The following is a 16489-nucleotide window of genomic DNA, read 5'->3' on the forward strand; positions in this document are numbered from 1 at the left end:
ATCTTTATAACCTAACCCACTGAATCATTTAAACGAGACATTTAGAATTGTTTCCTGATTATTTTAATTTTGATTAAAGTCTATTGACATTTAGGCCTATATCATTAATTTACAAAATTATAGATTAGGGTATGAAACACTTGTTTCATAGGTACTCGGTGAGCAGTCAAACTGTTGTCCCTCGGTAGTGTGGGAGACCCGGGAAACTGTTGCCCTGGCTTTTCGCCCTTGTCTTCCCCACTGATTCGGGACAACAGTTTGTTTTCCTCTAAGCCACGAAGTAAGTGTATTATGTAAATTATTTGCCGTCATTTTTCATGATTTTGGTGGAATATAAGAATATATGTAGACATTAATATTCTCTTCTTGTTTTGAAAAAAAAAAATTACTTCCTACTTTCGTAATTAATTGCAGCAAAATCTGGCCGACCTGTGACTGTAACAGGCAAGGCAAAAGTCTCAAACGTCAGGGAAAAAGTGAAAGTGATGGCAGAAACACGATTCGTGATTTTGCCTAAGCTGTTGGCATATCGCTATCGCGAATGCATTTTTCATGATTGATTAATTGTATGTTGTTTACCCTACTGTTCGAGATTTTTTCACTCGTATAGAGACGTCACCATATACCAGTGAAGGGCTTCAAATTTGGACCTTTACTCGGCACTCAGGCCATTGAGCAGTGAGGGTTCTTTATCTTGTCAACGCCTACCGTGACACGGGGCCTCGGTTTTTAAGGTCTCATCCTAAAGACCCGAAACTTTCACTTCAAATTGCCGAGCGCTTGGCGAAGGAACAGATGCTACCTATTTTTGTCGACTTAGGTCAGTCGCGGTTGTGATTCGAACACACGACCTTCCGATCACGGAGCGAGCGCTCTACCGACTGAGCTACCGTGACGTTTCCTATTCTTCGTCCAGTTGTTCATATCTCTCTCCTCCTAATCTCTTTCAGAATAATTTGTTGCGTGTTATTTCGGTTTGTGTCTAATTTCTATCCCTCCTCTTTCTTTAATTAATTACCTGTCCGTGAGTTGAGCGTTATTTCCGTAAGAGTCTCAACAAATCTAATTTTCCATCTGTTCTGTAGACTAAATAACCTTTTTGCACGGACCATTCCGAGATGACCTATTTGTGATAATTCCCCTGTTTTTATCTTTAACTGAAATTTGTTATAATTATTTTAGACTTAATTTTAGAAACATATACACACATTTTCTTTATAGTAACCTGTGGCACGTTCGTTTGTTTTATTTCACTAAGTTTTATTCGTATCATTTGGCTCATTAGGATTAGAATGATTTTTTTGATAATTAAATCAATACTAGTATTTCTTTTCTATTACTGGAAAAAGTATTAACAATGTATTGTTTTATACACTGTCTAGAGATTGTAAATCTTGTATGGAAAATCAGTTTAACTTATAGAATAATTGCAGAAGGTTTTTAATTGTTGTGTAAGATGATCTTATTGTGATTACTTTTTAACCCACAGATTCATTCTCACTGAAAGGTCAGAAAGGTGACAGAGGTTATACCGGAGTCCCAGGGGTCACCGGAAGTATGGGACAAAAAGGATCTAAAGGTGAAATAGGTTTAAAGTATAAATGATTGATCTAGGTACTGACCAAAAACAAAATTCTTTCACAACGATCAGGGGGTTAATAAATCTAGTTAGAGATGGAAAATTAATATCAAGACTTTTGACTCAGGCCAGTGAAATGTTTTTTTGAATCTGCACATACACCATATTTTTGTACCACATCATCACTTTTTTTTAATGTTTCATTGGGAGTTCACGCTACTTTTACGAATCATGCCGAACGTTTTCGAAGTAACAGACAATACCTGTGTAAATTTTTCTAAAATGACCGAGCTAAGATTCGAACTCGAGAGGAATTAAGCGGTGAATGTGCTACGCATCGATGAAGAGGCTTGTATGAGATTCATCGAAATGTAAAACCTTATATAATCAAATTAAAATAGCTGAATAAGGAAATTGTAGATATGAAAAAATATTCAGATAGAACAAAGTGTATTATAGAGGATGTCTGTGTCCTTCCAATAAAAAACAAAGGAAAAAATAATACAGTATACAGATAGTAAGGCTATATATCGGATAGTTTACGAGTATTATTTAAAATGTCTATATTAAACAGAAATAAAGTTACACTATTGTCGACAGAAATCTATCACGAACACATCAAAAGAAATCATTTTTTCAGCTGGTAACTGGAGACTCATAACAAACAAAAGGAAATTAATTTTTAATTCGAAACATTAATTATTCATCGAAAATAATCAACATTTTGAATTATCCTGACACGTTTTCTTTGTCTAATGCAATGAAGACTTGGCTATTAGACGAGAACAATTTGACAAATTGTGTTTGTTACGCTTCCAAGTATGAACAAAAATCCATCGATCAATTTACTTGACGTATCTTAATGATCAATATTCTACAGGTGATACTGGGGCTATTGGACCGATTGGACCCAGAGGACGGAGGGGAGAAGTAGGACTTCCGGGTCTTCGAGGCTCACCCGGCGAAAGGGGGTTTCCTGGTGAACCAGGTTAGCTTCATTAATAAGATGTCTCTAATACTGTAAAATCACATATTTTCGTGGGGTCCATTTTTCGAGGTCAGAGGGAAAATTGCTGGTTTGTAGGGAATTGATTTCGTCGAAGAAGTGTTGAGATACGATATATTTAAAATTTTCGTGAAGGACATGAATTCGTTGGTTTCTTCATACCACGAAAACAACGAAAATTAAACCCCCATGAAAAATATTGATTTCGCAGTATCACACCTTTGACTTTAAAAGTGGCATGGTTCTTAATTTTGTGTTTATTACGATAAAGTAAAATATATTGAATACAAACAAGTTTTTCTTCTTATCAGAATTTATTGTAATACCTTCAAAGATTGTTTTCTTTATAAATATATGCAAAAAAAGAACATTAATTTTCCAATGTTTTATTGAGCAGTAAAAAAAAATCGATGTTGAATCGGTGGGTGATATGTTGGACTTGTCGATGAGATATTAGACCGCTATGACGTTTTTCGTCACACTGTAGGCGGGATCAGTCACATTTTATTTGAATTTGTTGGTGTTCGACAGTTGCAGAATTAACGGAGTCAATTCCGCAGTGCGGGTAATAAGATATTTACGTAATGAAAGCCAGCGCAAGATTCGTTGTAAAAAGTATAATAAAACATTTATTGACCGTGTTCTCAGCCAAAATGCGTTTTGTCGACCCTTCCAACCAAATTGTTCGCCAACAGGTTAGGGCAAACAGTTTGGTTCTTGTGTCCAACAAAACGCATGATACCCTCGAACCTAATCAATGAATGTAAAATACAATTCTTTTGGAGAAATTTTGTTCAACTTGGTTTTATAATGCATTTAAAAAGTAGTCGCCTCGTCTTAAGTTCAAAGGATTAACTCATTTCGTAGTTAAATGTACCCTTTTGAAAAAATTTCATTTGTTAAATATGCAAATTAGGGACGAGGACAGTGTTCAAAAATAAAACTGGGTCACCATTTTCTGATATTATATTTTCATGTAAATGAGTTGAGTCTGATTCGTCGAGGAATATTTTGTGATAGAACGTCAACATTGCTTGACGACATGGATGGGGGAGGGGGGCTTCCAAAAATTATTTGATAAACCAAAAAAGCTATTTTACTGTCGAAGTCCTGGAATTTTCCAGTGCTTGACCTTACAACATTAAAAAAAAGGGGGGCAGCATCTAAAAGAAAAATACTATACTCAGAAAAAAGTGGTGCCCCCCGCGTTCTACGGACCTAGGGTAATATTGAAAAATTCATCCCTCGAAACCTTGGTTTTCTTCGGGTTAAAATTTACCTTCAACTTTATGCAATCATACGATTTTTTAAAGTTAGAAAATAAAATGCTTGGAGTAAAAGCAAAAAAGTTAAAATTGGGATAAAATTTATTTGAACAAATTAATTTTTATACAACTCTACAGAGTATAAGGGTTCATTCTTTTACAGGAATCCCTGGAGAGCCCGGATTACCAGGACCGAAGGGAGACAAAGGGAAGCAGGGACTTCTGGGATTCCCCGGTGATGACGGACCAGCAGGTTAACCATCTCCTCATTTCTTACGGCTCTATTTTGTCTTTAATCCTCAAGCAATATTTGATGCTGTGGGTTAATTCAGAATACTAGTTATTTTTTATCAAAAGTCATTTATATTAAATGTTTTCACATAACACAGAGCATCCTACGGAAGCATTAGTACCATCTCTTATATAATTATAATATTTTACACGTACATCAACGTAAGCCATCTTGAGTGAGGTAAATTTGGTTAAAAAATGTACACATTGTTAACTACTGCTAACCTTATCTGATTACAAGTTTGTTCCTTCACTGAAATCATAGAATTTAAGCAAACAGTGATATAATATTTTTGTTATACAAGGTCTAATAGGAGAGAAAGGGGCACCTGGTGAGAGGGGACCCCTGGGACCGTACGGGCCAGTGGGACCCACGGGTCCCCCAGGTAAGGCTCCATCGTACATGTACCTGTATTTCGTTATTTTAACGGATTTCATTAGTATTCTCTTTTTCTCTTGATTTTCCTTTAGTGGAAAATATAACGGTTAAAAATTGCTAATAGGCGGTCATTCGAAAATGCTATGTTAATGAAAAGTCTTAAAACTGGATCAAACTATTCCATCAATCTACGATATTATTATTTAAAAAAAATCCGAAAATATTTGTAGGTTTTCCTTTGGTAATAATTGCCCTTTAAAGTATAACTTCTTGCACATTTTGACACATTTAAAGAAATCATAGCTTTATACAAAACAGGTCCAATGGGGTATAAAGGAGATAAAGGTTACCGAGGTCTCATTGGATACACAGGACACAAAGGTGACAAAGGTGAGATATAGAAACTGACCTCGGTATGATACAACAGTATATCTTTATTGACTGGGTTAGAGGGCAACATGCGTTTTGTAGGACCTAAGAACCAAAAACTTTGCCTGGGGCAAAACGCATGTTGCCCGAGATAAATATTTTGTTATATCTTTCACTTTTTATTATAACGTATCCTGCGCTGGCTTCCATGTTTGCTTTCAATTTCACAAAATCTTGATGTGCATCTCGTTTACCCACATTGCGGATTTAGCTCGGTCAATTCCGTAACTGTCGAAGACCAACAAAAGCAAATGAAAAACCGTTGATCTCACATACAAGTTTGACGTAAAAAAGGCATAACGGTCCTACATCTCATCTATCTCTCAGCGTCTCGCTGAGCCGTCCAAGATCGATTTTGCTTTGGACTGCACAGTGTCACAGGTTCTTGGGGACGGAACCCCCCCCCCCCCCCCCGCGTTCCGTACCCCAATGTTTCATAAACTTTATTTATATAAAATATTTTCTTACGACACATTTAAAAAGTAGTAAAATTGAAAAATCCAAAATACATGTATAATCAAAACTAGCCTTTTATAAAAATCCACACTCTCTGATACTAAAAGAGAACAAGGTTGGCAACTTTGACAGACGACTTTCGATACCTCGATGAAAAATCCTCACAAAATGAGGATGAAAGCTACTCACCTAGTAAAGGTTTCCATATCTTCAGAGATTATTGATTAATTGATACATCGCTAATTTGTCCAATTGTATTTCCAGTCCTGGGAATCTTCATATTTTAAACTTGCACTGCAACTGTGGTATGGAACGCGGGGGGCCCCGTCCCCACGCACCTGTGCACAGTGTTACTTTTTTTAGCATAGATTTATATAGGAAACATTTTTTTTTAAAAGGTATAACAAAAAGCCATATTTTCCTGAGAGGCATTTACAAGCCTGGCAAAACATCCATGTAGCTAATCTAAGATTAGAAGCATACGGCGGGTGTGACCGGTCGGCAGGGGATGCTCACTCCTCCATGGCACCTGATCCCACCTCTGATGTTTTAGAGGTCCGTGTTTGCTCCGATCCTGATGTGAATTGTTTGAATGGACTTTTGAGCTTGAATACTGTTTGTTATCTCCATATTTAATTACATCTCACCTTAATTATCTTGAAAATATAGGTCAGATCAACCATGTTTGTAGTGTTCATCCCTAGATGCATCATTCTTGCAAGTTGGGTCCTAAAACTTTAACTTGATCATTCATCTGGAAATGTATGCCAGATGCAGTCTATAGTAAGCATCCCTAAATGCATCATTACTAAGGAATGGAACTGCCTCAAAAACCTTAATCTGTTCAAACATCCGGCAAATTTGGGTCAATGTCAGTAGGCCTTCTCAAAAAACTCAACTGAAACATGTATATCATATCCTTAATCTCAAGTATGCTGGTAATGTGAATTCCTAAATGCTTCATCCATGCAACTTTGGTCACTTGTAGTTACTTGGGAAAGGACCTGCTTTGAAAAATTGGTCAGATCGAGCATCTGAAGCAAGTCTGGTAATGTGAATTCCTAGATGCATTATCCATGAAAATTTGGTCCACCTAGGTATAGCAGTGAGTTATTTAAGAATGGATCTGATCCAAGCTGTAGGCCAGATTTAGCATCTAGTGTGCATCCCTAGTTGCATCATCAATGCAACTTTGGTCCAGATAGGGTTATTATTATTTGGTATGGACTGCTTTAAAATAAAGGTCAGATCCAGCATCTGAAACAAGACTGGTATTGTACATCCCTAAATGCATCATCCATGCAACTTTGGTCACCATAGGACTTACAGTTATGAGGGATGGAACCTGTTACAAAAGCTTGAACCTGTCACTCAAAAGGAAAATATAGGTCAGTCACATCCAGCATCTGAAGTATGTCAGTTAATATGCATACATTCCTTAATGCATCATCCATGCAAGTTTGGTTCAGGTAGGGCTTATAGTTTCTTGGGAATAGACCTGCTCCATTTAACCTATTAACGCGTCTGGAAAATGTAGATCAAGTCCTAACATTAGAAGCATGTCTAGTACTTATGCTTCCTCAGATGCATTATCTATTCAAATTTACAGGTAGGGCTAATAGTTACTTAGGAATAGACCTGCTCTAAAACGTCTAACACATTTAGTTAACCGGAAAATGTAGATCAGATCCAGCATTCTAGCAAGTCTGATAATGTGCATCTCTGGATACATCATCCAGACAATTTTGGTCCATTTAGGGCTATTATGTATAGTTACTTTGGAATGGACTTACCCAAAAATAACCTGGTAACTCATCTGGAAAATGTAGGTCAGATCCAGCATCTGTAGTCAGTATGGTAGTGTTTATCTCTACATGCATCATCCGTGCAAGTATGGTTCAGATAGGGCTTATAGTTACTTCGTCGAGGTGAGCTGAAAAGTTCTCTTGAGTTGTCAGCCGTAATAATATCTAATTTGGCTTTAGACATTGAAGATTATTGACCTTACAAGATTGTTTCTCCTAAAAGTAAAAAAAAAAAAATACATGTGTTTTATAGATTTAATGCATTTTGAGTATGTTTAAATATTCACCTACAAGTACGAATTAAAGGAAGATTTTAAAATATATACTATTTTTTTCTTTTCTCCCATTCACAAGATGCCATTGAGCAAGGCCATTGATATTATCAATTTCCTAATTCCTCATAAAGTTCATGGTGACCATGTTGAGTCAAATTCTGTACATAAACATTCTATTGAAGCAAGATAAATACATGTATGTGCTTTTGTTAGGATGTGATTTATACCTTTGTAAAGTCAAATGCAACGTTGTAGTGAAGGAATTGAGGTAAATATTTTCATCGAAAAGAAATTAGCAAAAGTGAGATTCTGGAGACACATCTTTTGAAAAGCATTTTCTCTTGCTGACACTTGGTATAGAGCTCGCTTATTACCAGGAACCAGTGTCGGTATTGCATGGTAATTTGGATATGTATTTGATATTGAAACGTGCTTAAAAGCAGAGAAAAGTCAAGCAAAATATGTGACGTCAATATGATGCAAAAAAATTAAAATTGTGGTTATTGAATTTTATATAAATGCACTATTAAACTTCAAAACAGAGCACACAATATAAGAACAATACTGTGTGGGATATGTTAGTATAACGGGTATTCTATATCGGTGATCAAATATTACATATTACATTGTATGTGTTTTAGGTCCAGCAATGTATCTGAGATCCATGTTCTTTTATTCCTCATATGGAAACAAATCGAATACCGCCACATCAATAACATCGACTAAATTTTTATTACAAGCAATAATGTGTTATTTGTTCAAGTGTGAAAGATATCTCTGTAACAAATTCATTGCTTTTCTTGCAGGAGAAGTCGGGCCTAAAGGGGACCAAGGTGACGATTTCCTAGTTAATTTGATTCCAGTAGTCTCTTGCTTTTTCTATATCGATTCCAAGGAATATCTGAATTTATAAAGTATTAACGTCTCATGAAAAAAGGAACTCCGCCATTGATTTCCGTTAAAGGGCTCACAAAACCCTCCGAAGATTTTTATTTATAAATTTACGTGCTTAAGTAACATTTTCACCGATATGGATGTAAGTAATATAGTTTTACGAGTAGTACACAGAATTTTCCATCACAGATAGATTGAATTAACTGCACTAGTCAACATTTGTGCAGGCTCAGTTTTAAATTTGTAATACTAATTTTTTTTTTTCACCACCCATCTGAAATTAGCATCTTTCTTCCCCTATATCTAGGTTACGGATATCCCGGAGTGACCGGACCCAGGGGACCAAAAGGGGATAAAGGTGAATGTCAAGGTAGGCTGATATATCACCTGTTATTTCTCTCCGTATATCTTAGAAATTCAGATATACCATTAAACTCTGAATGCTGTAAAACAATTGATCGAACATTCTTTTTTGTATTTTCGCTTTTTTTTCTTCGTTTTTTGTGATTTGTATGTGTTGTTTTGCTTCAGTGTTTCCGTTAGTCTAGATCACCGTTATCAGGAAACTTTTGAATGACTACCTGTACGCTTAGACTGGGTAAAATAAACAACAAACAATCGTATTTATATTTAGTACATCAGCAATCAAATTCACTTTACACATTGTGAACAAACACTGTGTTGTAGTAACTAGTATATATTCGCATATAACAGCTAATATCATGAAAATTGTAAAATTTCATTTTTATTGAAGCAAAACGAGATTTTTTACAAAAAATGTAGTTGAGACATTGATCAAAACTTGTATTTCTTTCTATTTGCAGCTTCTTCCTTCAAAATGGAAAACCTGAAAATGGAAAGAGATGCCACAAATCGTCCAGGTAGATCAGTCTTCAGAACAGTTATAATGAGAGGACAAACCCTTGGTCTCCCATTGTATCTTCACGTTACTCCTCGTTCTCGATTTCTTTAAACCTATTTGATTGGTTACATTTGACTATAAACTTCACCCCCCCCCCCTAAAATTTTCCAACAATTTGACAAATTTTCATCCAGTACTTGCAGTTAACAAGTATGTTCAGCTTTAAAGTTTAAGTATTCATGTTATATGCGCAAAAAGTCGTAAAATCAACTAAAGGAAGTCTAGCATGTTTTGTAAATGGGAGAAACAGGTTTTTATAACATTAACTAATGAGTCAATTTTCTTTATGTCAAGGTTCTTTTGTTTTTCAATTTAATGTTTAAATACTTATATTACTCCCTTTTTTGTTTATAAATGTCTATATTACAAATGCGATGAATATGTAAATTACTAAATCATTAGTGTAATTAAGTAAGTGATGTTATAGGAGCTCCATCGAGCTGATTTGAAATATTTGTCATTAATCTGCAGATAAACCTTCATTACAAAGTCAATGTGTCTTTTAGCGCGTTTGATCAGGTGTTTCAATAAACAAATGGATTATTTACTGGTGATTATCTGTCCTCAGTTTCCTTATTAAACATACACGATGGTTTAGAATCAATTGACTGATTAAAATCATTAACAGTTCGCAACTTTTGAGGTGCAGACGCTTTGGCTTCAAAGTTTAATACATCAAAGATAGATGATCATTGATCGACATTTTACTGATCATGAACTTTGAATACCCCGGCTGTTAAGGTCTGCAGCTATTAAGGGACTGATAAACCGAAGATCGGTGAGATTTCGTGTTATCAATCTTTTACACATCTGAAACGTAAAACTGGTCTGGCCTTTGAAACTTAAAGAGGAATACATAGCACTAGATTCATTATTGCTTCAATTAGTGTAGGGATTTAAAATATTTTATTGGGAGATAATCGTTTGATACGAATTTGTGATAAAAGTAAGAAACCCACAAATGTACTGAAATCTTTCATCATTTGGTTACATAACACACCAGGATTTTTGTTCACATCTATTTTGCAATACAATTTTTTTCACGTAAAATTGTACCGAAAGTAATGAAATTACCAATTCCATTTGCTGAACAGTATAGAACACAGATAAAGACAATATTTTAGGAGCTTTGAGCACATATAGATAAATGTACCAGCTGACCTCCGTTTTTACAAATGCAGTGATTTATGGACGTTTAAGTAAATCAAATAAAAACATATATAGCATTTTGCACCATTCTAATGCATAATGCAGAGAGGTGGCGATTTGTAATAACAATACTGTTTCAAACTTAATGTAACCCAAACACTATTTTTAATGTACAAAAAAAGGAAACACAGAGATGTCCTAAAATAAAATGTACCAGTGGTTGATTTTTTTTTAATTTTAATATAATTATTTTCTTATTATATACTTTTCGAATAACAGAGGGAACAGTGTATTACTACTGAATGATATATAAATACTGAATGATAACTACTGATTGATAATTACTAAATGATAATTACTGATTGATAACTACTGACTGATAACTACTGAATGATAATTACTGAATGATAATGATAATACTTAACATAGAGGATTCTGTAGAAAGTCTGTAAATCAGTAACGAGAGGCGTACTTAATTTTATACAGTTGAACACTTACAAAATGTATATCGCTGCTTATTTTTATGATGCTAAATTTTTTAACATATTTTTTTTTTCAGTTCGCACGCCTCAAAGAGACAAATTTGGTAAGAATGATAATTATCATTTCATTTTAAATTATCAATCAAAATATTCTGTGTTTAATATTTCTACATGTAACTTATGAGCTGCATTTAGTAAAATACAATGATATGTTAGCCTTTAAGCTAGGTTTTGTTGATGAAGAATGTTTTCTGTGCTTTGTTAATTCAATGTCAACCAGGGTATTGATTCTTAGAGATTTACCATTCTCAAAAATAGCCACCACCATTTTGTTTCAGGGTGTATGTATCCAGTTTAAATAAAAAATGATTAAAGTTTTTTTGATAATTTAAATGATAGTAACTGTTTATTTTGAGACAAGGCACAGTTTATTTGTTATTGTCAAGAATGATATGAAAGTATTCATGTTAGACAGACTATAGTAAAAAAATATTGAGAAGAAAAATCTTAAATGCATTGTATTTTCCGGACGAACAGATTTTTTTTAACAGCATGAAAGTAAAATGTGAAAATAACGAACAATGTTCAATCTCAAAAGTCCGGTAAACAAAACACAGACCCCTGGAAACAACAGAGGGGAGATCAGGTGCCTAGTAGGAGTAAACATCCCTTGTTGCGAGTCACACCCACCGTGAGCCTTATGTTTTGATCAGCTATACGGAGTATTCAGTTGTCAAATTCAGTATAAATGTAATGACCTACCAAATGGTATCAAACATGTCAGGCAAAATACGACCCAATGCTAAGTTATAGTGACAAACAAGGTCATTATAACGACCGTATGATTAACAAAAACTTTAAAGGTGTTGTTGAAATCCTTGTAACATTAACTTATTTGTCAGTAGCTTGCCCCGATTTAAAAATTGATGGTACTGGGAACATGTTGTTTTGTATCGAATCAGTCGGGACATAAACGCCATATGCATGTGATAATGATATTGATAAATAAGGGAAGTTGACGATGGAAAAGCTGAAGTCATCCCGTTTATCATACAGTTTAGTTATTATTACTATTATGCAGTTGGCCATTATCGTTTATAGTCAGTAAAACATCGAAATATGAAACAGATGTGGCAGACTCTATAATGTCTTTAATTTCGAGTTCAATACTGTATGTGTACTTAGCTTCATAGCAGGCTTCATATTTTAGCGGCTTTTGTGCAGACAACGATGCGCTAATTCATAAATACCGCTAAGATATCATTTATAAATACAATATACGGCACGGACATGTATAGCGCTAATTCACGATTTCGCAAACAACTCCATACCCAGAGATTGCGCTTAATTTTGAATACGCCAAATTATGTACACGTACAGTATAGAGTCGACATATGAATGAAAGTAACTATTGTTAACTGATAAAACGTCGTAGATTTATCTAAATGTTGAGATGAAGGCCAGAGTAAGAGTTTTCTTCCAATGTAGAAGTTAATGGATAAATTCTGCATCATAGGAATATAAAAATAGGTCGGCTAAAAAGGGGCAAAATTAGTGCCCTTCGGAATTCCAACATATTGTTGGAAGACCTGGTCTCCAAAGACTACATGGATATTTTCAATGAGGAATTCCAGGATCCTTTAAGTATGAACTTCAGAGTACTTGCATGTAGAATCAGAATGGTTTTTTTGACAAATTGCGAGTTCCAGTTTTATTGAGGAAGCAGTTGTCTGTGATGTCAAAACGCCTGCTCTTGAAGTTACCGCGAGGAATGGTCGTTGAAGCGTAGAAAAGTCATATGTCTTGATGCTTTGATATTTGAAAAGTTTGAGATTTAAATAAACCAAAAGTTCTTTAAAGTTCCCAAGAATCCACATATGATTTACACACTTCTTGAATATTTAGTAACTGTTGTACAAAATGTCTGAAGTTTCTCCTTCACAGCAATAAATATTTGGTGAAAAGTAAGGATAGGGGCTTGGTTGAATACTTACTGAACCCTGCAAAATATTTGTAAGGATTTATGAGGTTTAAATTGGAATCCACCATAGGTATGGTAAATCAAATTCACTTCCATTGATTGGAATGTTTAAAGTATTTTAAAACTGAAAGTTGATTTTAAAGAATTTCATTTTTTGAGAGGGAACTCTGAGTACAGGGTGGATTACCATGCAGATCGAGTTCTTCAGTCGAAAATGCAGTTGAAATAATGATCCTTATAATCAAAGACTATATTGTAACAAGCTTTGTCAGCTGGAATCAAAACATATATTTCTTGCAGTCTTTCTAATTCTTATATCACATTACCATAAGTTGAAAATGAAATAAACTCCCAATATCCAAAAACAAAATTCATAAGTGTAGTATACTACTATTTTGACTAGACTTCGGTTGACTTGTTACTAATTTAAAAACATTATAATTCTGTAAAAGTAAACTGAAAAAAAGTGTGTGATGCTACTTTTCTCCCTCTTCTTCATAAGTACGAGGGTTGTTCGATATGTAATGTGTATTGTGCGATATCTCAAAAGCATGGTCAAAGGAACATTACGTCCCTTCAAAGTATTCTCCGCGGTTTAAAATACACAATTTTAATATCTGAATCATTTTCCAAAATGCGTCACGGTACGCTGATTTAGGTATACTTAAGTTTTGGAAAAAGGAAAAAGTCGCCTGGAGCTAGATCTGGAGAGTGTGGTGGGTGTGGCAAGACGGTAACCTTTCCGACTTCAAAAATTGCTTCATAAGCTCGGATCTATGCGATGGAACATTATCATGAAGTACTGTCAGTGGTAGACGAACATGCCTTAATCCTGACACAGGGCGTCGTTTATGATAATATTTCTTGAGCTTTTTAGTATAACATCTCCGTAATACCGACCCGTAACACTTGTGCCCTTCGGCACCAGAATTTGTACGGCTATTAATATCATCACACGAGAAGAATATGCAGTAAAGAACCTTCTTTGTGCTTATGGTTCTTTTGGCAACTACAGTTCTTCTTTTGTGTTAAGTTAGCCATACTTTCCCCCCAATTTTTCTTTCTGGGTTCGAAATAATGAAACTCATATTTCGTCACCATTAACAATGTTTGCAAATTGTCTTTGATTGAATTTGGGAAACATTTTAAGCAATGGCTTAGTGGTTTGTATTCGTACCCGTTTTTAGTCATCTGTCAATATATGCGGCATCCATCTGGCAGAAATCGTTCGTACTTTCAAAATACGCTTCAAAATGAAATATATCCATGATAGCGATATGCCAACAGCTTTGGCAATATCACGAATCGTGTTTCTGCCATAGCTTTCAATTTTTTCCCCGACTGTTGAGACATTTGCCTTGCCTATTACAGTCACAGGTCGTTGATACGGTATTGAATAGAGCTATTCAAAAGTATCATCATCCACAAAATCGTGAAAAACGTTGCTGTGGTACAATACACTAACAAATCGAACAGCCCTCGTACAAAACAGTACATCTACAGTCTCATCAGGAAATTCGGGTTTCTTTGACATATTCCTCTTATTTGATTTTGCATTTCCAGTTGAAACTTCATATGGCAGAAATGTGAAAAGCGACACAAATTCGGATAGGAAAAATAGCTTGTGGGCGTTTTCCCTGATTATCGTCTATGCAATTTGCTGATATGCCATTAATGGTAAGTAATATCGTTAATTAAATTCAGACGACACGTTCCTCAATAATATATAATTTTTCCCAAGAATTTGTCATTGAAGTACTGCTACTTTAACAAGTTTCCTCACAAAAATTGAGTTACCTTACCAGGCATTTGTGCAAGATACCAGAGGGTGGTGTTTTCTGTATAATCCTATTTGGATTGTCAATGTCACAATTTTTATTGTATTTATTTTCTAAGACATATTAAAAACAGTTTAGAATTCACAAGATCATTTTAATATTATGAATATTTCTTATATTTTACAAGGAAAAACAAAACAGATATTTGAGAAACGAGTCGTCAGACCTTAACTACTGACTTGTAAGATAAATGAACTAAAACGATTAATAACACAATTTTGTAAAAACAACATATAATACTGTACAATGGTCTTATTGAGGTACTTATTGTTGACGAATCTTGTAAGCATGAATACGAGTTATGACGTGGATGAATACCCTTTCAAAAAAGATTTGTATTTTTCACAGGCTACTATGGGATGTAAAACTGATCTAAACGTGGGTGAACGAAGAAGCGCTTCCCGCTACAGACAAGGCGTATGTGAGACAACTACGAAGTGCTCGGTGCGATGACTAAATCTAAATTTGCTAACATCATAATCTTACTTGAGAATGTAAGATAAATGGTTTCTTTCTATTTTTGTTTCCGTTTTACCACTTATCATGGAATAATTTATTATGTAAGTCCAAGTTCAATCAAAGTCTAACAATGTAATATGTATTAGAAAACTAGTCATTGTATCAACCAAACCTGTCATTTAATTTAACAAAATACTCCCATTCATTTGTTTGACTAGTGCTGAGTATAGAAAAATGATGAATATCGCAGCATATTTTTTTTTTCATTTAGTTGCTACAATGTGTACATTTAAGTTAATGATTGCTTCCGTATTGGTGTATATATTTAATGTTAAATTTTTGATGCAGTTTCACCAGTAGTTCTGAGAATAATAAAAATATGTTAATTCTTAATTGTAAGAAACCTTTGCAGTGTGATTTTTATCAAAGTGGCCAGCCACTGATATAAGGTTAGATGAAGTGAAAGTGATTAATTATGGATGTAGGTGTGAGTTTGTGAAACTTGTATGAAACCAGATTATATGAAATATTGTGGATTTATTTTATGACGGTTATGTGAACTCCGAATTACTGTTATAGAGTATAAATGTACTACTTAGTAAGCTAGAGTTTTGATGTGTAATTTGTTTCTCATATTACATGGGTATTATGTGGTTACTAGTAATTTTTTACTTGCTTTACTGGTATATAAATGTGCATTTTCATGGTTTCATGCAAATTAAAAATTTGCTATATCAATTTGTTACTCTTTAAAATTTGATGTACTACATATTTTACATAGTGTTCAAAATATGTATAAATCTTGATCAATTTGCCTTCTCTTAAACTTGCTGACAAATTTACTCTGTTATTTTTGCATTTCATTCCATTTGAAAGCACTCCCCGAAATTCTGTAACAAAATAGAATAAAGTTGTTGTAAAATATTCTAAGCTACCAGTAAATCAGCAACACAGTTTATTGACAGCTTCCCTTTAATGATAGATTGATATATATGTTTTGACATGATCTACAATGTACTAGGACAGTGCCATAAGATAGCTACACATTGTAAAGGTTTCAAAATATAATTCTTATAAAGCAGCAAAATTATAACCACGTAATTTTTAATAAAAAGAATACAAAACTGAAAAATATTAAAAAGAAACTTTAAAATATACCTTTTGTATTAGTAAAAGTAAATGGTCGCTTATATAGAAATAGCTGCTGAACTATAGCTTGCTGGTCTGAAAAAAATTGAATGAACTATCAGAGAGCTACAGTGCCACCCATCAAAAAAGT

General features: G+C 34.3%; 1 protein-coding gene across 2 annotated transcripts in view; it reads left to right on the top strand.

Moving 5' to 3' along the window:
- The window catches only part of LOC133183328 (cuticle collagen dpy-7-like), a 31119-nt gene extending 15171 nt beyond the window's left edge, over window positions 1–15948 (top strand). The window contains exons 3-13 of one of the 2 annotated variants that reach the window (XM_061318288.1): window positions 1490–1579; window positions 2460–2567; window positions 4014–4103; window positions 4447–4527; window positions 4839–4910; window positions 8292–8318; window positions 8687–8749; window positions 9204–9260; window positions 11010–11036; window positions 14477–14590; window positions 15100–15948. In XM_061318288.1, coding sequence (XP_061174272.1) covers window positions 1490–1579; window positions 2460–2567; window positions 4014–4103; window positions 4447–4527; window positions 4839–4910; window positions 8292–8318; window positions 8687–8749; window positions 9204–9260; window positions 11010–11036; window positions 14477–14577 — 716 coding nt within the window. In that variant the 3' untranslated portion in view covers window positions 14578–14590; window positions 15100–15948. The remainder of the gene's footprint in view (window positions 1–1489; window positions 1580–2459; window positions 2568–4013; window positions 4104–4446; window positions 4528–4838; window positions 4911–8291; window positions 8319–8686; window positions 8750–9203; window positions 9261–11009; window positions 11037–14476; window positions 14591–15099) is intronic. The other variant, XM_061318289.1, reaches the window with a different exon arrangement.
- Window positions 15949–16489: the final 541 nt, after the last annotated feature.

The sequence above is a fragment of the Saccostrea echinata genome, unplaced genomic scaffold, assembly GCF_033153115.1.
Source record: "Saccostrea echinata isolate AGI-Se365-2 ecotype Australia unplaced genomic scaffold, CSIRO_AGI_Sech_v1 ptg000009l, whole genome shotgun sequence".
NCBI classification, from domain to species: Eukaryota; Metazoa; Mollusca; class Bivalvia; order Ostreida; family Ostreidae; genus Saccostrea; species Saccostrea echinata.